Genomic DNA, 22985 nt, shown 5'->3' on the forward strand with positions numbered 1-22985 from the left:
GGTCTAATTTTCCCGTAATTTAGGCGTATTACCACTTTTTTTAAAGTGGGCATCATGTGGAATAACAATTAAGATATTATACATATGAGCTGCGCCATGAGAAAACCAATATTGTGGCTTTGCGACCAGCATGGACCCGGACCAGCCTGCGCATCCGCATCAGGATCCATGCTGTTCGCTTTCAAAGCCTATTGCAATTAGGGAAACCGTTAGCGAACAACATAGATCCTGACCAGACTGCGCGGATGCGCAGGCTGGTCTGGGTCCATGCTAGTTGCAAAGCCACTATGTTGGTTTTCTCGTGGCGCGGCTCATAGACAGCTTTTGAAGAAATGCCCAGACGGGCAAAATATATATTAACACTGCGAAGTATCATCACAACCGTGGCCCTATCGGTTTCACTCATATGACTTTAGCGTAAATGCTGACATTTGAACATACAAGCCATGAGTATAGCACTTGTTAAATATTTAGCAAATAGTTTCTGGAATTCAACAGCGTTGTGTTTTGTTGCTAGGCGACACCATTTATTTTTTCTGCAAATTATTCTTCAATGTTCAAACACTGTTATCTGATATAAGCTGCATTTTTCTAAACAACAAAAGACAAAATGTAAGGGTAGATGAGCATCCTAAACATTGCCATAGAGTTTGTACATGATACGAAAATGATTAGATGTTTCAGTATATGGGGTCATTAGTCTGATTTAATTCAAAGAAAAAGGGACCAAAACAGGATCTGAGCAGTTTATTTTGTGTACGTTAAACGACTTATTTTATGACCTCATTAAAAAGGGCAGCGCCTGGATGCGGTGTTTCTTAATTTATGTAACATTGAAAATCTGTCCTATAAAACATAGGTCCAGTCCATTTTAACAAACATTATATTCTCTATCAAGATCATAGCTGCTGCATTCTGTAAGGGCTTATAAGAAAAGTATGTCAGTCAACACGTCTGAACACAAAGCTTTGTATACGATTAAATTTCCGGAATAATGATTTGGTATATAACAATTCTGAATACGTCTTGCGGCACATAGACGCTGCAACCATTCAGTTATAAGTTTTCTGCCAGCGAAAACATTTTAGTTACGGTCCTCAATGATTATGTTGATATGCATTTGGCAGACTTCTCCTGGTGAAATATGTGTTGTTTTGCAAATGTTAGATGCTCTGATATTTTCATGGTAGACCAGTAAATCAGATTGCGATCTTCCGAGAAACGGGATAACTGCCTTGTTCGATAGGAAAAAAACATGCATTTATGAGTAACATGCATCACGCATAAATTCATTCATGATTATTTGTTAAATGAATATTGTTTCTCATCATTTTCCAGAAGTTTATATTTTATAATCATTTTAATGAATTATTAACAACATACGACCAATTTTCGCGACTGATTTGAAACAGCTCATACATTAAAATATGCGATTTGTCACAAGACATATTTAGAAAGTACTTCTCCATGGTTGCTGTTTAGGTACCTTGAATTAATCATATTAAACTGGGTAGAACATGAATGTAGTAGGCACATCTGTACCGTGAGAATATATTACTGTAAAAGCTGTTAAATTTGTCTGCCATGTTCTTGCATTGCGGTTGGCCTCCTGAATTCCGCCTTGGTAAATGTTCTGGTGGTCATGGGTGGCTTAAAGAAACAACGTCATAACATCAGCGCTTACATTGAACCTACACAGATTAGGATACTATAAATGTTCTACCAATGTGGTCTGATGGCATGTGTTGTCTGTGTCAGTTTATTATCAGTTTTCGTTCTCTTCTCATAGAAAAAAGGCATCTTAACAAATTCGTTTAGGAAGGAATTGTATGAAAATGTATAAATACGTAGCTTTAAAATGTATATTAAAAACGTCTGAATTTTCTTCAAATTTGTTTCTTAGAAAGATATTTACCGAAAACAGAATCCACAAACTATCTGGATTCAGGTTGCTTATGACAACTCGGAACTTGATAAGTTAAATAGATGATTTCACGAAACAAACAGTTTGATATTTTGAAATGCTTTCTATATAGATAAGTTTTTTTTATCTGGATAGTCTTACACACACAAATCCTTGAAGAAAGAACATGACCCTAATCGTAACAGCGAAACTAGAAACATTAACACTGCAATATATTATAACTAATACAGTCCATACCGTTTTCAACAATGTGTTGAACGTAAAATGCTGACAGATGAAAAGACATAATTTTGACAGAATAATGAGTAAACCACTTGCTAAATACCTTGGAATTCAACTTTATTACTTTTTGTTGTTGTTGCCAGGTAACATGGAACGTATGGAAAAATGGTATCTCGATGTGGTGTTTCTTAATTTCTGTAGTAATAAATAATTTATCCTAAACTACTTCATGTCTAGCAAAATTGAAGTACATTACCAGACAGTAAATACACACTATCCAGTACGGTGTTCCGTTAGGGCCAGCGCCTACTCCCTGTGAACGCGAAGCTACGACGTTACGATGGCGAAGCGCGACAGTACGATGGTGATAACACGACACTACGATCGTGAAGCGCTACAATACGATAGCAAAGCGCGACAGTATACGACGGACTATCACTATCGTATTGTCGCGCATCGCCATTGTACTGTCGAGCTTCGCAATCATACTGTCGTGTTATCACCATCGTACTGTCGCGTTTCGCAATCATACTGTCGTGTTATCACCATCGTACTGTCGCGTTTCGCAACCATACTGTCGTGTTATCACCATCGTACTGTCGCGTTTCGCAATCATACTGTCGTGTTATCACCATCGTACTGTCGCGTTTCGCCATCGTACCGTCGTACCTTAGCGCATTGCGTTCACAGGGAGAAGGCGCTGGCCATAACGAAACACAGTAATACAGATCATAGCTATTATTTCCTGCAGGAGGGATACAGAAATTTCTAATATCAATACACTCTCATTCCTGAACGACGGTCTAAAAACTTTTATGTTACAGGCCAGATATAGAAAACAACAAAATATCTTGAGTTCTAGGTTCTGAGCATATCTTGCATCGTATTGACACCAACCAATCAAGTTATAACATGTTTTTTATGCTGGAAAGACATGTATTAGTTGGAATTCCCCTCATATCATGTTAATTTGCATTTGGCAGACATTTCTTTGATGAAATATAGCTGTTGATATTTTTTCGAATGTTAGATGTACTGATACGTTCATGGCAAACGATTTAAACAGATTCTGATCTTTGATCGATATCGAGAAACGTGCATTGATATGAGTAGCATGCGCCACAGATGAATTCATTCATGATTAATTGTTTAGTGCATTTTCTATTTCCCATTAGGTCATTGGCTTTTAAAATATACAGGCAAACATGATACAAAATCTTCGCGATTGATTTAAAATGCTATTTTCAACATCACGAGATTTTTCAGATGTATTACGACAAAATGAAAAGTAGATAATTTAAATCATTTTTGATAATTGATGGAACATTATACATGTGTATAAATTCATTTATCAAAACTAAACTCAGCGCTGGAAATTCAAGTTGAGACCTCACTTGCTTTACAGTTCTGTACAAATATATTGCGAAGAACTGGATACTTTCGTAATGAATACCCACAATTTAGAATGAGAAATTACTTGCAAAGTTTGTTTACTTTTAAACCAAACACATTGCTTTCAAATGCTGCAAGGCTTATTCTGATTCCGCTATGAACTATTCTTTAACTTCAAAACACTTTTGTCAGATATGATGCGAATTCTAAAAATAAAAAAGACAGTTTATGTTTTGGTCTGTTGAGCATTTCCACTGTCTGGAGACATTTCCATTAAGTAGTTTTTGAAAAATCCATTCTAAACAATCCATACTCCGACATTGTGTTCTTTGATTAGTATATCTCCACCATGCATCAGAGTGTCGGTAAAATGTTTCTTTCCATGCGGCCGAGTTTACCCAATTTGATTGATTCATATTATTATATCATACAATTAGGTCCCATGAGAGAAAATTGTATTCCCTTTGATGTCAATTTCATTTGAGCTAAAAGGGTAAATTGAACAGGGAATAATTAGATGATACAGGAAAAACAATGCAGTTTTATTAATTTAAGAGTAAATGACTAATATTCAACACGATATGTTTAGTTCTTGAATTCATAAACATATGGCAACTTTACTTCTGGCAAATATTTTTTTATTGTAAATATAGCCAAATATGATACTTGATCGAAGTCTATTGAATATTCTTCTCCTACTGGCCGAAAACCAGTTTTTAGAATGAAGTGTTTCTGGCTACCGTCCGTATGCTTGTGAATCCGTTCATTTTCTCCCGGTCAAAAACTTTCAAACGATCTAGCACAAGCAGGCAACGTGTCATGGACAAGACCCTGACCCTTAGTTCAGATGTCAAGGTCACGCTGAGGGGTATTCAAATAACTTGGTACAAATGTTTATCATATCAAGGAATGCATTTATAGGTTATATAGGTCATTTTTCATGTATGTTTTAAAACGTGTTAGTGTATTAATACATATTCAAATAACTTGACATAAACAAACATACATCGCCACAAGACAACTTTGTCACGTACAAGTCTTTGACCCCTAACTCAAATGTCAAGGATACACTTAAGGCTTTCATAGACATAAAGTATTTCATTTCAATTTGTCAGATCATAAACATTTTGTTTTGATTATTTCAGCATTTACCATAGGAAGTCTATTTGTCGTTCTCAAGAATGAGATCATTTTATTGACTACTAAAAGGGTTTATAAATCGTCTGGTATGTATCCTTCATGCGTTTCATTCATAATACTTCAAGTGCAACTTTTTGCGATACATGTTTCACCCTCTTCTAGTGCAACTTTTTGCGATACATGTTTCACCCTCTTACATTTTCCTGGAGATATGTCTTACACCAAGCATTGTTACTAACATAAAAAAGAAAGCTAATTTCTCTCGTTGTGTATTTGGAAAATGTATATTTTTTCATCATAAATTTCTATATAGAATATTTTTCGATCGGCTGCCGTATATGTATTGCATTGTATAAATGCTTTTCTCTCGCTATGTAATGTAACGTTGTAGCTTACAGGGGAAACCTGTGGTGTCAATGCTTCCAAGCAAGGACGTTTAGGTGATTAGAAAAGCTAGGAAAACAGTGTTTGATTACATAGGAAAAATATGCCAATCATTTTGACTTGTGTCCGGGAATAGGCGAACTGAATAATTATGCTTTATTATAGGACATCATAGAGATAAGTTCGTCATATCTATTGGCCTTCAACAGTCAATCAAAAGGTCAGCTTAAAGGTCAATCTAGCGAAGAACGCAAAATCTCGACGGAAGAGGACATTATTTATTTTCACAAATTTCGAACAAATCATTCCTTCATCATAGTGCTAAGCTGTTATATAAATTTCCCGTGTTTTTGCAAGATATAGTAAATGACGCTGAAACAATCACAAGTTTTGTGCCAGCCGGGAAATTTATTAGTTTCAGTCCTCACGGATTATGTTGATAGATATTTGGCAGCCATTTTCTTGATGAGATATATGTCTTTGCAAATGTTAGATGCAGTGATAGTTTCATGGTAAGCCAGTAAAACAGAGTCAGATGCTTGATTGTACAGGATAAAATGCCATGAATATGTCTGTATTAGTAACATGCTATACATGTTAATGAATGTCACTGATGATCATTTGATAATAATAATAATAATAATAATAATAATAAGAAGAAGAAGAAGAAGAAGAAAAAAAATTAAATTCGTTCGTGTATTATTTGTTCTTGTCTATAATATATCAGTTATACATTTAATTAACTGCGGTACAAAAAGATCGAACACTTTATTTAAATTTCGCTGATTTTCGCGATCAGTTATTACCCCGCTTTCAATAAATGAATTTAAACATCGCTTTGTATAGAAAATAATGAAAATGATCAATTTATTATTTATGTTCTAAATTAATGGATGAACAGGAATACACGAAATTAACTCACACAATTAGAAAGAATTATTTGCTTGTTGAATTTAGTGTAGCTATTAGGTAGGGCAGTAACAAACGCTTTTTAACCCGCAAGTGCACAAGGTTATTGTCCGTTTAAAGACGTCGTTTGTATTTTATTTTATTTTCTGCCCGTACCGTTGCTTTTAGTTACACCAAGATCTTTTCTGTTGAAATAAAGCTATTAAGCCTCTGTGACGATACAGGATGGTGGCTGACTTGCTATATGGGGGACTGTAGTTTCCTTGGTTGTGCGCAGTACTACCGCCGGTTTTATTTTCACTTTTGCTTCCGTAAATTTCTAGGAGAAGGCTGCAACTGGATAATAAAGAAACAAGCCAAGTTCAAAGGCGTGTACGCGGCACCTTTTTGTGCGAAAGGGTGTAGTGTATTATTGAATTGGACGACCATGTGTTTTTGTGGCGGCCAACAACCAGAGTTCTTTAATCCTTTCACCTTACACTAATTGTTGTGGCGGCCAATGGTAAACAGAAACAATTAACATCGTCTGTTTTAGAGGAAAACAATGATTGTGGTTTACACAGAACTATGAATGTGGTCTTACCTTATGGTTGCTTTGCTTTTTATAATTTAAATCATCCACAAAAAGCCATAGACTCACAACGATAACGGCACCATTGTCTGTGGAAAAGGGTTCTATTGTCCATGTGAGAATAATGAAAAGTATGCGATATGAGTGTATGATGATTTTAAGGCGAAAGTATGTCCTAATATTAAATAAATAAAATCTATAAAAACTCGTTTGGACACACAGAAAACAATCAAGCAATATATTAGTTCTTTGCATAAAAGGGTAAATAAAATGGGCAACGCAATGATCGAAAAAATGACGCAAAAATGTAAAATTATCACAATTTTGATAAAATCAGTTCAAAATTATGATTTTAAGTGCTTCGATAGTACCTTCCCAATAAAAGTTCTTTCACATTTTGAACGATTAAAAAACACACAGTACTGATAACTGTTTAAAAAGATTTTAAATCAATCGAGTTTTCTCCACAGAACCAGCTTCGTTTTTCGTGCTGATGCCAGATAACTGCAAATAGTCTACTTTAGACAGACCCTGTACTGACATAAACTCAGTTTGCATTGCTGATTAAAAGAACATGTAATCATTGGAAAAATCATCTAGATTCTGGAAGCATCGAGAGAAAAAGACTGAAACGATAATTCTGATTTCTTATTCAATGGGTACATTATTATCTACCTGAGACAAAAATGCCAGAAATCCAACTGTGTCTGACACAATTTAGATGGAACTAGTACATATTTCTGGATGTAAAATGTGAACTATTTACTTACTCGTTTGTGCATCATGTGACCGCTTAGCGGTTTGTAATGGTTTTAATTTTTTACAATTTTTATAGCAAGTCAGTGAATAAAATTTCATCCTAAAGCCTTGTTCTCCCTGGGCAAATGCCAATGAGTTCTGTATAAATTTTGAGACCGCTTCTTCCATCCAACTGTAGGGTGAACTCGATAATAAGAAGACCACCACCAACAACAAAATACAATATGAGCCGTGCCATGAGAAAACCAACATAGTGGCTTTGCGACCAGCATGGATCCAGACCAGCCTGCGCATCCGCGCAGTCTGGTCAGGATCCATGCTGTTCGCTTTCAAAGTCTATTACAATTAGAGAAACGATTAGTGAACAGCATGGATCCTGACCAGACTGCGTGGATGCGCAGGCTGGTCTGGATCCATGCTGGTCGCAAAGCCACTATGTTGGTTTTCTCATGACACGGCTCAATTATGATATTAGCTAACACATATTATTTTCGACACAATCCATAAGAAAATCCTTTGGAATCGTTAGGTGCAGCCAAGAACAATAATAGAATAGTTGTTTTGATTGAGTTTTTTCGCTCGCGAGGGACCGCCCATCATGCCACCAGCACCAACAAATGGAACTCTATTATCCATTAATATACATTTGTATAATGGAATCCATGATCCCGGAGGAAAATTCTAAATCACAAACATATTAATCCCATGACACCTGTGTCAGGTGTATATTTCTTAAGTTCGTGAATTTAGTGTTGGTATTAGTGCTTACTTATTAAGATTCAATGTCTTTTACAACAGAATTTCAAGGGGTCGTTAAAAGTGTTGCACTTTTCATTTATTACCTCTCATGAATAGAAACTATGTTCAGTTGTAATTTTCCTGGTAAGTAATTATCCTACAGAGGCATTTGTCGTGTGTTCTTGGCATTTCAATAAATTAAAGAATTTTATTTATAACAATGAAAAGATCTCTCCTTATATATACCGAGCTGCAGTGGCCTAATGGATAAGGTACCTTTCCCATAATCGGGAGGTTTTGTTACCGGAGAGAGATCGTTTGTTGAGCCGCCAGCTAGTATGATAATGGTTTCTGATTGCCTACCTGCCTGGTACCTGGCATTAAAAATTAGGAATCGGGAAGTAATGTCTCATGGCTGACCGTTTCAGAAGGAATGGCAATATGAAAGACAAACCTTTACTTTTACTTTTATCTTAATCTTACAAGCTATGAATCTACCATCCCATCATTACCTGCGGCCTGGAGGCCGCAGGTATATTGGAATGCAACAAGTAGTATAGCACATGGGGACTGGGTGATTTCACGTGACTTTTTACCGATATGCGATTGGTTTATCGCATTTATGGAACGCCGTTTTTGCAATATAGCTGGCACTCTATATGATATATAGAGAAATGTTTGTGACCTGAATTCCTCATTCATTATTTCATATAATTTATTCAATCTTTCAGCAATGATCAATATTGATACCATGTTGTGCATAAGGGTTTTTATGTTAATTGCTCTTCAATTTCCTAGATCATTATGGTCCTGTGTTGTCAAGCAAGTCCATGTGAAGGCATGAATCACATTTGTGAAAGCTCTAGTGAAGTATTTCAATAGTCGAGGAATGGGACCAGTTGAGCTAAAAGTTATGTTATACATGAAAGGGAAATATAGTTAGTTTTGCTCAAAACAATAACTTTCAGAATTAAGAAATACATACTTCATATATCTACTTGTAAATCATGTAGAATGGAGTAATATTTCTTACATTAAAGCGTAATGGTATAATAAAAAACATAACAAGTACGTTATTCACCCATAAGTTACTATCAAGAAATTCTGGTCTGTATAACTTCTGGCCGCAGGAAATCTTTCGACTTGTACCTCTTAGACATTAGACTGATAACGTCATGTTTGGACATATACACATATCCCCAAACCACATTCATAGTGCTGTTAACAACATTGTTATCAGTAAAAGTTCACTGTTTTCTTCTGATGTGGATGGCGTTAATTGTTTTTTGTTTGCCATTGACCGCCAGAACAATCATCTTATCTTAAAAATGATAACGGAATTCTGGAAGCTGGTCGCTATGAAAACTTTATGGCTCTGTGATTTATACATAGATGTCCAATGCTGCATACCGCCACTGCGCTGCAGATTAGTGAGTTGGGTTTTACGGCGAATCGACACAAAATGGTCATATATCGCCGGCGCTGCAGATTAATACCCCACTCTGAACAGTATGAATTATCAGAATAAGCCGATGATTAGAACTTGTTACCTTACACGTTACATCACGTGGTCTTTAATGAAGGCAGTAAGTTTCTGTTTCAATACACCTGACTATCAATCATTGCGCCATCTGAATCAACTGACACATTTGCTTTAAATAATGAACTAATTCTGCAATATTGGAGTTTAATTTCATGGATTTATGTAACATCCGCGCAGTCTGGTCAGGATCCATGCTGGTCGCAAACGCACTATATGTTGGTTTTCTCATGGTTCGGCTCATTTCACGAATTCCTCAAATATATTTAATTGTAAGTTGCAAAGTCGTGTTCCTCGAATGTCTCGTAATATCGAGATAGTCAAGCATTAAAAAAGTTCCGATGATAATAAAACAATACAGTAGACACTCAACGAATAGGTTTGTGATACATGCCACTAATTCAGACATACAGACATACATATTAATCTCAGTCGGACAAGTTACCCTGACATATTAAGAATCAGATTCTGATTTCCTGGCTTATCAGTCATCTAACATTCGCAAAAATCGTATATCTTTTGATAAAAACCGTATGCCAAATATCTATCAACCACTTAAAATTAATATATTTTCTTGTTGGCACAAATAAACTTATTCAGTCATAACATATCAAAAAGTATACGAGATAAGATAATATAATAGCTGACACGGTTTGATTGAGTCTGTGCACGACACGAACTAAAAGTACAACATCCCCACCCCTTAAAACCCTTATCATGCTGGACACGATTGATTCTGCCTCTGCGACCAGTGTAGATCATGATCAGTCTACACATCCGTGCAGTCTGATCAAAATCTGCACTGTTCGCCATTAAGTATATATCTTTTTGGTTAGCACCCCTTTTAACAGTTAATGGCACTGTCCAAATTGAAAGATGGACAAGTACATTATAGAAATTTAGCGGGGTAAGAGTTAATGATTAGAAATGATAACAAAACCATTTCAAAGTTCTTGACTGCCACATGGCAGACTGCTGTTGTGACATATAGTTAATTTGTATAATATTTTAAGTGTTCTCACTTGCTGCTTGAGAATTCGTTTTCCATTGTTTTTTTAAAGGCACTGACCTCCAGATTTTAGATAAAAAATGATCTTTCATTCAAACTGAAGTTTGGTCATATTATGAACATTAGAATATGAGTTTTTGTTTTTAAACTTTTAAAAATGCCAAATCAAGAAAATAAGATGACCGCATGCGGAATCGAGCCCGGACCGTCGCAGCAATTAAGAAGTTTTCCGCTGTCGTTACCAGTATTACAAACGCTTTTCGGGTTTCATTGTAAAAAAGTAGTAAAAACAACTAATTCTCACGTGTTTCCTTAACATAATTATATATATAGTATATCATTAATTAAACATTTTTTAAGAAATATAGCATTAATTTCCAGATGTCTAAAAAATCTTCTTTTTTTTTGTTGTCGAACGAATAAAAAGGAAGCATGGACTGAAGTAGACTAAACGATCAGCTTGATTAACTTTACAATTTAATGAGTATAATTATATCTACATGAGAGGGTTTGTCGGAAAATCCAGCTGTGTGTGATTCAGTTTATTAGATGAATTTTGTGTATTTGTTGATGATCAGTTTGAAGTTTCTTCTCTATGGTTTATTTGGGAGTGAAATTAGTTGAACTAACAACACCCTAACCATTATTTCCAATGTATATAAATCTACATTTAGTTATATTGGGATAGAAATGCCAAAAGAAACAGTTTTGTTTTAATTAAGTATTTGACGGAAATAAAGTGCATGTTTTAAAATAAAGGCTCATATTCAGCAATCTGTGAGTTTATTTATTCCAATGATTATGTGTCTTTGATTGGAAAAAAGTACAAACTTTACACCGGGACCTACCAGCTAAGACATTATTTTCATATCTTTATGTTATAACGATTCGTATCGGTTTCATTCATTGCTTTAGGCTAAGTGCTGAGTCTTGAATACACATAATTTTGACAGGATAACGAGTTAACCACTTGTTGTACATACTGCAGGATTTCTGGAATTCATCAGCAATAGTTTTTATTGTTGCTAGGTAACGGCATTGACTATTATGCTGTTTTGGTTATAAATTAGTCTCGAACGTCAAAATTGTTTACAATTTCAGAAAATCATGGAATATAAAGTGCGGGTTCTAACAAGATATTTTTTTAAAACTTAAATAGGGGATATGAAACAACATCTTCACATGAACGACTCATGGATTTTCCCTTCATTAAAACCTAATTCAGTGTGCATCTGTTTCTTAACCTTCACCCGTCTAAATTTCTATAATGAATCTGTCCATCTTTCAGTTTGGACAGCACTATTAACTGTTAAAAGGAGTACTTACCAAAAAGATACTGACTGAATGGCGAAAAGTGCAGACCATGATCAGACTGCACGGATGTGCAGGCTGATCTTAGTTTAGTTTAAACATATTTTATTGCTCATTCAATATTTACAAGCATATATAACATTTTTTACAAACACAAACAAATAAGCAAATGGGTCGGGCCACAGGTTCTTACAACATCAAATGGCAGCCCTCCCCAACAATGCTGATCTTAGTCTGCACTGGTCGCAAAGGTAGAATCATTCACTGATATCCCTGTTTAAATTCGAAACTAAAATATTTTTTCAGAAACTATTACTAATACATGTACATTGTTAACGCTATTTTACAGTAATAATGTATGATTTTAAAATGGCAAACACAGGTGAGAATTTATTACTGAATCTATTTTCAAGCAGGAACTACTTAATGGAAGTCTGTTGAACCACATGACGTTGTAAAGCAAACATTACCAAATAAGGACTACATTATTTGAATTTTATACTTTCAGAGCCCTGGCAATCATTGGTGGCGTGCTACTCGCAGTAGGATTGATCCTCCTTCTTATTTGCATTATTCTGTGTACGCATGCGTGGTGTGTCTGGCATGTCCGGGATGTAGAAACGCAGACGATAGAAACGGTAACAGAATTTATATCAGTTATATTGATTCAAATGTGTTTTCAAAATTTATAACGTTTCTTGTTTCTGAAAGTCGTTTTTAACAATCATATGAAGAGCTTATATGTTTAATATGTTACCAAGATGTATAAACTTATAGCGAAAAGAAAATTGAGTACTTTTCATTATTTTTGTCTTTCAGATGGTTGTGGGTGGAGATCAAGTTGACGGTGATTGGTTCTCGCCATATGGTACAACGGATAAGAGAGTCCCAAACGGCGTCCTAAGAGACGGTAGACAGTCTAATACGCTTACGAAAAAGCACGTGACAATTTCTCCAAAATCAAACGAGAGCTTCACCAGCGGGTACATGTCTGGCAGGCAAGGTGATTCCTTGAGATCTAATGAATATTCGAGCTCGAAAGGAGTTATGTCACCCTCGTCAGTTAAATCTGGCCCCAGCTCAGTTTCCTCTGATATGTCAACTTTAGCATCATTTGCATATTTAAGTGACCCTTCGATGGCCACGCCCTATAGCTCATTAAATCAAAGACGACAAGTTCAAGGTAATGTTGTTCAAGTGCCAATTCATGTTCAAAATGGATATGGGTCTGTGCCCCGAAATACTGAGGGAGGGAGAATGGCACAGGTTCGGCCATACCAAACAGAACAAGGGCAAGGCTTTAGATCAAATGTCCCGCCCACGAGGCGTCATTCTGATGATGATTATGATAATACGGGCGAAATGGTTGCAATGTTGCCCCAACAAACAGTTCAGCCAACCATGCCACAACAGTGGCAGCAACCATGGCAACAACAACAGCAGCAAAATGTATATAACCAGCAATGGCAACATACGCAACCACCTCCTCAGCAAACTGTATGGCAATACAAAACGACAGGTAACCAATCAAATTGGCGCCAGGATAATCCCGCCTTCGATGAACCTCCTTCGCAGCCATTGGTCAGGCCGTCACAAAGGCGACCAATGACTTTTGAGCAAATTTCGTCATCTAAAGTGAGTTTGTACGATAACATGCAAATGGCAAATCGTGACGATGATGAATGATTTTTAAAATGCTTTAAACTAAGTGTGATGAGTTGACCTATTGCTTGAGTATCCAAATCCATTTTTGCAACGGACTCGCGATGGTTAAAAAGTTTATAAGTGCCATTATTTTTATATGAAAATGTGTACGTTTAGGCATGAAAAATAATAACGAAGGGGTTTATTTTAAAGACAAGCCTTAGTTCATTTGAAAGGGCGATGCTGGTATTTTTGCAAGGTGCTATTTTCTATTTTGTATTGTGTTCAGTCCATACTATGCCTTCTGACATGATAAGAGGACAGACGATGAATTCGGATCATGGCGAATAACGGACTGCTAATATATATCTTCTGGGCATATCATACAGGGCTCGTAGGACTTCCATATATAATCTTTTGAATCAGGGATAAAACACCAACGTTGAACGAGATCACCATTTGATGATAAGGTATCAATGATTCCGCAATGACACTCAGTAATTTCCGTGTGATTACATATATTCGGCATTGTTCGGACGTAAAGTAGCCATGCGTGCGCATAACTTTCCGTAAAAAACCGGAAATTGCCGAAATGTCATATAGAGAATACGTAATTTTGCTGATTGTCATTACTGTTCCAATATCTTACCTTAAAACTTGAACAAAAATATTGGTGCAAAAACGCACAGATAAAAGTTTAAACATACTGAAATTAAAATCGTAAATATCAACTAAATTGCTGTTATAGACTGAATCTACAAAGGCTTTTGTCAAAGTTGCGTAAAGGATATGCTTTTGAATTCTTATTATTCCGGTGTGTAGAAAACATAGTTAATACAGATCTGAAAAAAATACAAAGTACTTTATATGTAATACTATATTGTTAAGTATAATTGTAAGTGATTCGTGATTTTTTGTTGTTGAGTGTTGAGAACGAATGCAGCAAGTGGAAATTTTAAATGTTGCTTATATGACACACTGCCCTGATGATTTTAATCTTGTCATTTTGTATCGTACGTATTGTATTTGTAATATTATTTAAAAGTGATGACTTGATATCCTTTCCACAGCCTTAACGTACTAAAACGTATTAGCGTCTGATGGCCCTTTCACGCTTCCGTAGAAACAACATTTATTACACGAAACTTATTTTGAAAATATTTCTGAAATGTCTAAAGCCCAGGTAATTTCAATTCGTAATAAAGTACTGAAAATTGCCTCCCCAATAGCAAATAATAAAAAAAAAAGGAAGTCCACGCGCATACATTTAGACGGGGTGACCCCTGCGCGTGACCCCTGACTATCTGCGAACCAAAATGCGGCTTTCGTTTTCAAGTTTAGCATTTTTATTTTCATTTTATTTACTTCCGGAAATAGCTGAAGGTCGAGTGACGTCATTTTCTGTGTTGTCAAAAACATACATATGCCTGGCGAGATTGCATAAAAATGTGCTGGCCGTCCTAAGGATATGAGGTTTTCAAGTCAAAGGAACCGTTTTATAAAGCCATGACATTTATTTTGAAATGACGTGATAACTGCACGAGTTATTTTTTATGATTTATTCTCTTGCAACATTACCAAGCTAAACATCAGCAAACTATTCTGGCTGAGACCTCCTGCATTTGAAATTATGATGATTCTACATGTCTACTAAGAATATTTATGTTTACTCACTAGTAGTCAGTACTAAATGTTACATTATTTCATCCTTACTGACATTTGTACATACAGTGTACACCAGCAGATTTTAAAAGCTTTTATTAAATATGCGTTTCACAAAGTTTTGGATGTCATTTTCCGTTTGTTTTTTTTTTTTTAACTCTGTGTAAGACATAAATAGGTTTCTAACCTGTAAAACTTAATCCGAAAAACACAGAACGAAAATGTTGTTAGTCAGTATCCCCTAAAGTTCATGAAAGTTTACATATTGAGCATCTTTATGCTAATTACCGCAATGTACACCGACAGTGATGTAAAGTCACAAGTTACTTAAACAGTTAAAACAGTAAGAAACACCCTTTTCAATGTTTTTGTTCACTCCAACACTACTGTCAAGTTTTCCTTACATAACAATAAGGGCTTGCGATTACAGACCAGCCTTTATAATTCCTACAGATGATTGGCTAATCTTTATCACGTGTTTTAACTGACCAATGGCAATGTTGCATTCTGAGACTGGTCGTCAAAGTCAGTTAGATAGCATTAAAGTTGATATCAAATGCCACAAATACAGCGTATTAACCAAATTTATCCGAAAATTATTGACAAGGGGAGCAACTCTTAATGAATTAGATCTGGTGGGTTTATTGTATGAGTATACTTTTCTTGTATTTAAATGTGTTAGACATCTGTTTTTGACAATGATCTGCATTTTATATAGCTTTGAGAAGTTAGATAATGTTGTTAAAGCATGTACTATGATATTATATTAAATCAATGTTATGTTGTTTGTAAGATGTTTGTCTTTATTTCTTTGTAAACACAACTGCAATAGAAAATGTGTCTCATATTGTTTCATATTGTTTGTGCCCTGTCCGTCCGACGGTCACACTTCATTTCAGATCAATAACTGGAGAATCATTTGACCTAGAGCCTTCAAACTTCATAGCTTGGCAGGGCTTATAAAGTAGACGACCCTTATTGTTTTTTGGGTCACTCCATTAAAGGTCAAGGTCACAGGGGCCTGAACATGGAAAACCATTTCCATTCAATAACTTTAGAATCACGAGACCCAGAATAATGAAACTTCAAAGGATGATTGGACATGTAGAGTAGATGACCCCTATTGATTTTGGGGTCACTCCATCAAAGTCAAGGTCACAGGGGCCAGAACATGGGAATTCATTTCCGATCAGTAACTTGAGGATCATTTGACATAGACTCTTCATAAGGTGAGAGGACCTACAAAGTAGATTACTCCTGTTGTTTGTGGGGTCACTCCATCACAGGGGCCATCCGTCCGTCACACTTTATTTTCGATCATTAAATGGAGAACCATTTGACCTTGAACCTTCAAGCTCCATAAGATGATAGGGCTTTCAGAATAGATGACCCGTATTATTTTTTGGGTTACTTCATCGAAGGTCAAGGTCACAGGGACCTGAACATAGAAAACAGTTTCTGATCAATAACTTGAGAACCACTTTACTCAGAATGTTGAAACTTCAAAGGATGATTGAACATGCAGAGTAGATGACCTCTATTGATTTTTGAGTTACTTGATCAAAGGTCAAGGTCACATAACATTGTGGAAAGAGTTTCCGATCAATAACTTGAGAACCATTTGATCTAGAACATTCAAACTTCTTAGGATGATAGGACTTACAGAGTAGATGACCCTTATCGTGTAGGGTCACTTGAGCAAAGGTCAAGATCACAGGGGCCTGAACATGGAAAACTCTTTCCGATCAATAACCTGAGAACCACTTTACCCAGAATGTTGAAACTTCATAAGATGATTGGACATGCAGAGTAAATGACCCCTATTGATTTTGGGATCACTCGATCAAAGGTCAAGGTCACAGGGACCAGAACATGGAAAACGGTTTCCAATCATCCATAACTTGGGAACCAATAGACCCAGAAACTTGAAACTTAGTGGGATGATTGGACATTGCGGCCAACCGTCAGTGTCTCTTTGACTTTCGCTCCTTCTTGCCTATTACTACTATGCATTGAGGGAGACATGCGCTTTTCTACAAAAGCATCTCCTAGTTTATTTAGTATAAGAGATTAACGTTATTTTGCTTTATTTTCATAAAAAACGCTTACACACAAAGAACATTATTCTGTTCCTGAATATGTCAATGTGGTGTAGAAACGTGTTGACTGAAAAATAAGTTATGTAATTCTATGCAAGATCTCTGATAACATGTAATATCATATTTTATATCTGCGATTGAAACTAATCAAATAACAACTAATAAGTGCGCCATTTATCTATAGTAATATTTTTATGTTGTCACTATAGATAAACTCCTTTTCATTGCAAAACATGAGCTGAAATTACTGTGACCTGGTATACATACCAAATTGAAGGTAAGGTTTCGATTTTTAATCATAAATACCACAAACGTTATTTGTGGAGATCAAGGTAAAATACTGGGAGCTCAGTGATATATATCATGTGGCTTTGTCCTTGATGTACCGTCAAAATAGATATCATTTTAGGTAAGATAACAGCTGATAAAATAGAGACATATTTAGAAACAGTCCCAAATGGTCATTGCAAATTTTATGATAAATTTGTAGTCCGTCGTTACATATTTCTTTCACTACTATACTTAAGATTTAATTAATGAGGTCAGTTTTCTGCTATTACGTTTGCTGCTACTTTTATTTAATTAAATGCTTTATGTTGGAACGGATTTATAGTTAGACAGAGGAATATGCATTTATTGTCCTGGAGAGGCGTGGTTTTAATTATTTTAATTGGTTTGATGGTAAATTGGTATTTGGACTCGCCCCTTCCTGATGACATGCAGGAGAAATGGAAGGTTCGATTCATAGATGCGGGGATGAGAACATACGGGAATTTGGTAAATACAAATTTTCATATACAGTTGTAATAACCAAAAAAGGACATGTTGTTTCTCAAAATGCCATATATGGTAGTAGTTACATAATACAGATAGTGACAAAAGCAGAAGCGACAGAAGCATGCAGTAGAAATATCAATACAAGTAACGGAAGTGACAGGAGTGACAGTAGTAATAGACAAATAACAGTCAGGGCGAAAGTAGCAATAGTAGTAGCAGTAGCAGTGGAAGCAGAAGTAGTAGCAGTAGTAGTAGCACAAGTAGAAGTAGAAGTACTAGCAGTAGTAATATGCTTTAGAAGTAGTAAAAGTGAAAATGAAAGTAGCTATAGTAGAAGCAGAAGTAGTAAAAGCAGTATTAGTAGTAGTAGTGAAACTGCTTTATTTGATTAAACGCCTAAGTTTTACACATAGTATATGCACTGGCGTTGTACATTAAATTTTACCAGATTTATATAGCGCCCAAGGCGCTTTACATAGTTCAAATGCAGCCACACAGGGCGCACAATTCATCCTCTACTAGTACAGACACAGAGCGATCTGACCAGAGGGACAGAGTGAGACAAAGCCCCCACGACAGAGAGATCAGAAATCAGATACAGGCTTATCCGGCTAACTTAGCCTAGCTCGTTTCGAATAGACAGCCTGGTTCTTTAACGTGCCCAGTGTATAGCACTGATACACGCAAGGATTGCCTGGGTTCCTGACCAGTACACCTCTAGTTGGGTGGGAAACACTGAAAAGCGTTTCTGAAAATTCCCGAGTAGCTGCCAGGGATCGAACCCCGACCTCAGGATTGGAAGGCCAGTGTGCAAACCACTGAGCTATCCGTCCACCCATAAGTAGTGATAGCAGCACCTGTAGTCCATGGTAGACGTAGTAGTTATGAAAGTGACAGTAGCAGAAGTAGAAATATTAGTAATAAAAGTAGCAGTAGCAATAAATAATAATAGTTACAGCATCAGCAATAAGAGTAGCACGTTGAAGAAGTTGCAGAATTGAAAGTAGCCGTAGTAGCAGCAGTAAAATCAGTATTAACAATAGCAATAGTTACAGTTGTTGTAGCGGAAGAGGTACAAGAAACAACAGCAGCTGCATTTATGACAGTAACAGGAGTAGCAGCAGTAGTAGTAATAGTAGTAGTAGTAGTAAAAGTAGTAGCAGTAATAGTAGCAATTATAGCAGTTGTAGCAGCAGCAATCACAACAGGAGCAAAAGTAGTAGTAGTAGTAGTTACCACAGCATAAGCAGCAGCAGAAGCAGAAGCAGTAGTAATAGTAAACACAACAGCAGTCGCCGCATCAGTAGTAGCATCTGTCGTAGTAGTAACTGCAGCTGAGACAGTAATAGCATCAGTAATTTTATTATTATTATTAGCAGCAGCAGCAGTAGCAGTAGTAGTAGTAGTAGTAATGGCAATACTAGCAGAAGAAATAGCAGTTGTAATAATAGCAGTAGTACTTTTTTTGTTATTGCATAGACGACAGTGACTTATACAAAATACTTTACTTTATAAACATGAGAGCTGCATCAACAGTTCGTGTGGAAACAATCCCACAAATAAAATAGAACATTGTATAGTCATGATAATTTATTTTTCTTTTAGCAAAGACTGTTGGTATCCATCGGTATCATTGAACCATTTTCACCTCTGGACCGATGGTTGGTTGACAAGTTTGTAATCACCATGACAACCGGACGACCTTGGGTTCAGAAAGAAGACAAAGCCCTGGAGGTAACCAGTCAATACAACATCATACTATGCAAATAATTGTTTAGTTCTAGCTTTGAAATGATAAATATTTCAGCAGATGTTTCTTTTATGTTCAGAATATTTCTGTAAAAATTGCCAAGAACCGCTAGTTTTATAACTCTGTCACATTAATTGCGTCTACAGATGAAACAGACACGCTGAAATTTGATAAGATGTTCGATTTTCAAATGTGCATAGAATGGGAAGAAAGAAAAGGCACCATTAAGGCATAAATTTTTGTACGCATAATAAATGGTAACGTGTTATTATATATTATGTACCTTGTGGTCGGAAAGATTGAATACCTGTCCTGAGGTACTGTCCAAAAGTCTGTATATTAGCCCATTATATGTTTCGTTACATACCGTTCGGTTTTTGTTTGTTTGTTTGTTTTCCTTATTGCAATCTAACCTAACCGTTAATCTTTACAATATCAATATTTTAGATTAGCGACCTATTCACTACTGGAAACAAGATCCAAATGAGGATGTATGAACCGAAGACAACCCTTCATCAAAACAGAAGACCAGTTTTCTTCTATTTTCACGGAGGTGGATTTTCACTTATGTCAATAGGTAATTTATTCTTTGACCGGCCCTATGACTTACACAGCAAGCCGGTCTCTTTAATCCATCATCATCTCGAACTAAAAGTTTGGTTCAAACAGAAAACAGCAGATTTGTGAGCATGAACATTATTGTGGTCAAATTATGCAAGGTGTTCAATGCTTACTCTGTTTGGGAAAAGCTGTATCCGAATTTGAAATTTTGTATGTCCATCTGTTTAGAAGTTAGCCACAATTAAGCAAACAGCAGTATGTAGAACATACGTCAGAAAAAAAAATCTTGTTTTGTGGATGTCCGGATAGCAACATTCTGATCTTTGTGTGATTATCTGTCAGTTATGCAAAATAATCTCGGTCAATTTAAGAAAATACAAAATATATTTCATATGTGGTTTATATTAGTATGTTTTGGTCGGGTATCTAGTGAAAAGTCACGGTTTTTAAAAACGACAGATATATGTCAAACCTTGCATTATTTCTAAGTCATTGAAATAGAATGGCATTGCGTTTTAAGGAGGCATGAGTAATGAAATACTTAGTTTTATATGTGATGTAACTTATTGAAAAAATGGTTTGATTTCAGAATCTTATGATGCTGTGACAAGAAAGTTAGCACGCGATAGTGGAGTGGTGGTCATTTCGGTCAAGTAAGGAAGACATGTTTTGTATTTACGAGTATTCAAAACGCTGGTCTTTTATTAACTCAATTGTTGTCTGTTTAGAGGGTTTTAGAAGTCCGTCCAGTTGATATCAATACATCATTACTTTGAATTTTACTTATTCTTGATATTTGATGAAACTTGTCAAACTTCAGGGCAGCAGACCCTAGTACCATGCGATATGCGACACGGAGAAAAAATCACCTTTTGAAGAGGCTAGACTGATTTTTAAATGTATGTAGGCCCGCCGTACAAACATTTAGTCTGTAATTTACATGTTACATGTACATGTATACATCACGTGTACTTACAAATTGTAAATTGCCATTCAAATTTCATGTGTTCCATGATTTTGTTTTAAACAGTTATCGACTAAGTCCACAACACCCGTACCCCACCCCGCTAGTCGATTGTCTGGAAGCGATAGATTACGTTGTAACAAAGTCACAAGAGCTGCGGATTGATCCAGACAGAATTGCCGTTGGTGGAGACAGTGCGGGTGGTAATTTGGCTGCAAGTGTGTCATTGCGCTTAAAAAAGAAAATCAAACTCCAGTTCCTTCTAGTGCCGGTCTTTCAGATGTTTACATATAACACAACCTCAGTAATTTCAAACAGAAAATACTTTTCTAAAACTGTAAATAACTTGTTTCAAGTTGTATTTTGGACGAACTATATTGGGTGTGGAAGTGAATATATTTTGGATATGATAAGTAATAGACATACGTCATCAGAACTAAAGAAATCTAATTACGCCACTTATGTTGATGAAGAAAAGTGGCTAAATAGAAAACACATTGATGAAGAATTAAAAAATAAAGATCTTACTCAGAAAACTGACTTTGGGTTCCAAGAGACACCCGCTTGCCTCAAAGCTAAAATGTTAGATCCATACATATGTCCATTGATGGCGCGCAAAGATATGTTGGAAAATTTACCACGCGCTTACGTCATGACGGCAGGATATGACCTCATTCGTGACGATGGCATCATGTACGCAGAGAGGTTGAAGAACGCGGGAATTTCTACTGATCTTGTAAACCATAAATCATCATTTCACAACGCCTTAACATTTGTAGAAGGTCCTTTAACTCTTGGTATAGCCAAGCAAACAATTCAGGATATAGTGAACTACGTACAGCTTCATTTGTAAAACTCAGAATTTAAAATTCACTGGATGACTTATTAAATTTTTAATTAGTTTTAGATCTATAAATATTTACGACACATGTATGCCATTAGCTATATTGCTTTTGTCCTTTTAAAATGTTTTTTTTTTTAGTTTAATGCTATCCTATATACACCAGCTGACTTTCTTTCATATCATATCTGCCAATTTTGAACTTTCTCACTTATATAGAACCGTTATCACTTTTACCGTTGTTTGTCCACATATATTATCTGAATACTACTGGTCACTCATTCGGACATTTCGTTTCCAAAATAATGAGTCTTGTTTTCCAAATCACTTTGCTGCATGATGTGTATATTTCTATAAATTAAATTAATATTGTTTTACTTCATTTGTTTGTCATTCAGTTTTAAGGCACTCAAGGGGCTTGGTGCGTTTTCCTATACAACGGCCTAAAATAGTAGAAAAAAAATAAAATTCAATATTTTGACAAAAAAGTAACGCTAGAGAAAGAAGAACGCAAACGCTCACTGTTCGATCAAGGACTGGTACCTTGACCACTGACCTATTATATGCTACCTGCATTTGTTTCCTATAACGACAGAATTCTAGTACCTATCCCAATGCGGAGTTTCAAGTTGCATAGAGGGACAAGTAATTTAAAACCAACAACATTTTAATTACTGATGAGAATTAATAACGACGACGAGGATGATGATGCTGATGTATGATGATGATGATTATGACAACGACGATGATGATAATGATAATGAAGATGATAATGATGATGATAATAA

General features: G+C 35.9%; 2 protein-coding genes across 2 annotated transcripts in view; both read left to right on the forward strand.

Annotated features, from left to right (window-relative positions):
- LOC123534210 (uncharacterized protein DDB_G0283357-like) overlaps nt 1–15997 on the forward strand; it is a 28122-nt gene extending 12125 nt beyond the window's left edge. The window contains exons 3-4 of the mRNA XM_045316342.2: nt 12408–12537; nt 12719–15997. Of these exons, the coding sequence (XP_045172277.2) occupies nt 12408–12537; nt 12719–13585 (997 nt within the window). The 3' untranslated portion in view covers nt 13586–15997. The remainder of the gene's footprint in view (nt 1–12407; nt 12538–12718) is intronic.
- Nucleotides 15998–17750: 1753 nt separating this feature from the next.
- Nucleotides 17751–22556, forward strand: LOC123534619 (neutral cholesterol ester hydrolase 1-like). The gene is made up of 5 exons (XM_045316935.2): nt 17751–18081; nt 19687–19815; nt 20279–20408; nt 20982–21045; nt 21423–22556. The coding sequence occupies exons 1-5, from the start codon at nt 17932–17934 to the stop codon at nt 22207–22209; spliced, it is 1260 nt and encodes a 419-aa protein (XP_045172870.2). The 5' UTR covers nt 17751–17931; the 3' UTR covers nt 22210–22556.
- The last annotated feature ends 429 nt before the right edge of the window (nt 22557–22985 follow it).

The sequence above is a fragment of the Mercenaria mercenaria genome, chromosome 12 (genome assembly GCF_021730395.1).
Source record: "Mercenaria mercenaria strain notata chromosome 12, MADL_Memer_1, whole genome shotgun sequence".
Classification (NCBI taxonomy): Eukaryota; Metazoa; Mollusca; class Bivalvia; order Venerida; family Veneridae; genus Mercenaria; species Mercenaria mercenaria.

Coding starts and splice junctions, on each gene's coding strand:
- LOC123534619 (XM_045316935.2), top strand. CDS start 17,932: ATGCATTTATTGTCCTGGAGAGGCGTGGTTTTAATTATTTTAATTGGT. Junction 18,082..19,686: donor TGAGAACATACGGGAATTTG/GTAAATACAAAT, acceptor TTTTTCTTTTAG/CAAAGACTGTTGGTATCCAT. Junction 19,816..20,278: donor AAGAAGACAAAGCCCTGGAG/GTAACCAGTCAA, acceptor TCAATATTTTAG/ATTAGCGACCTATTCACTAC.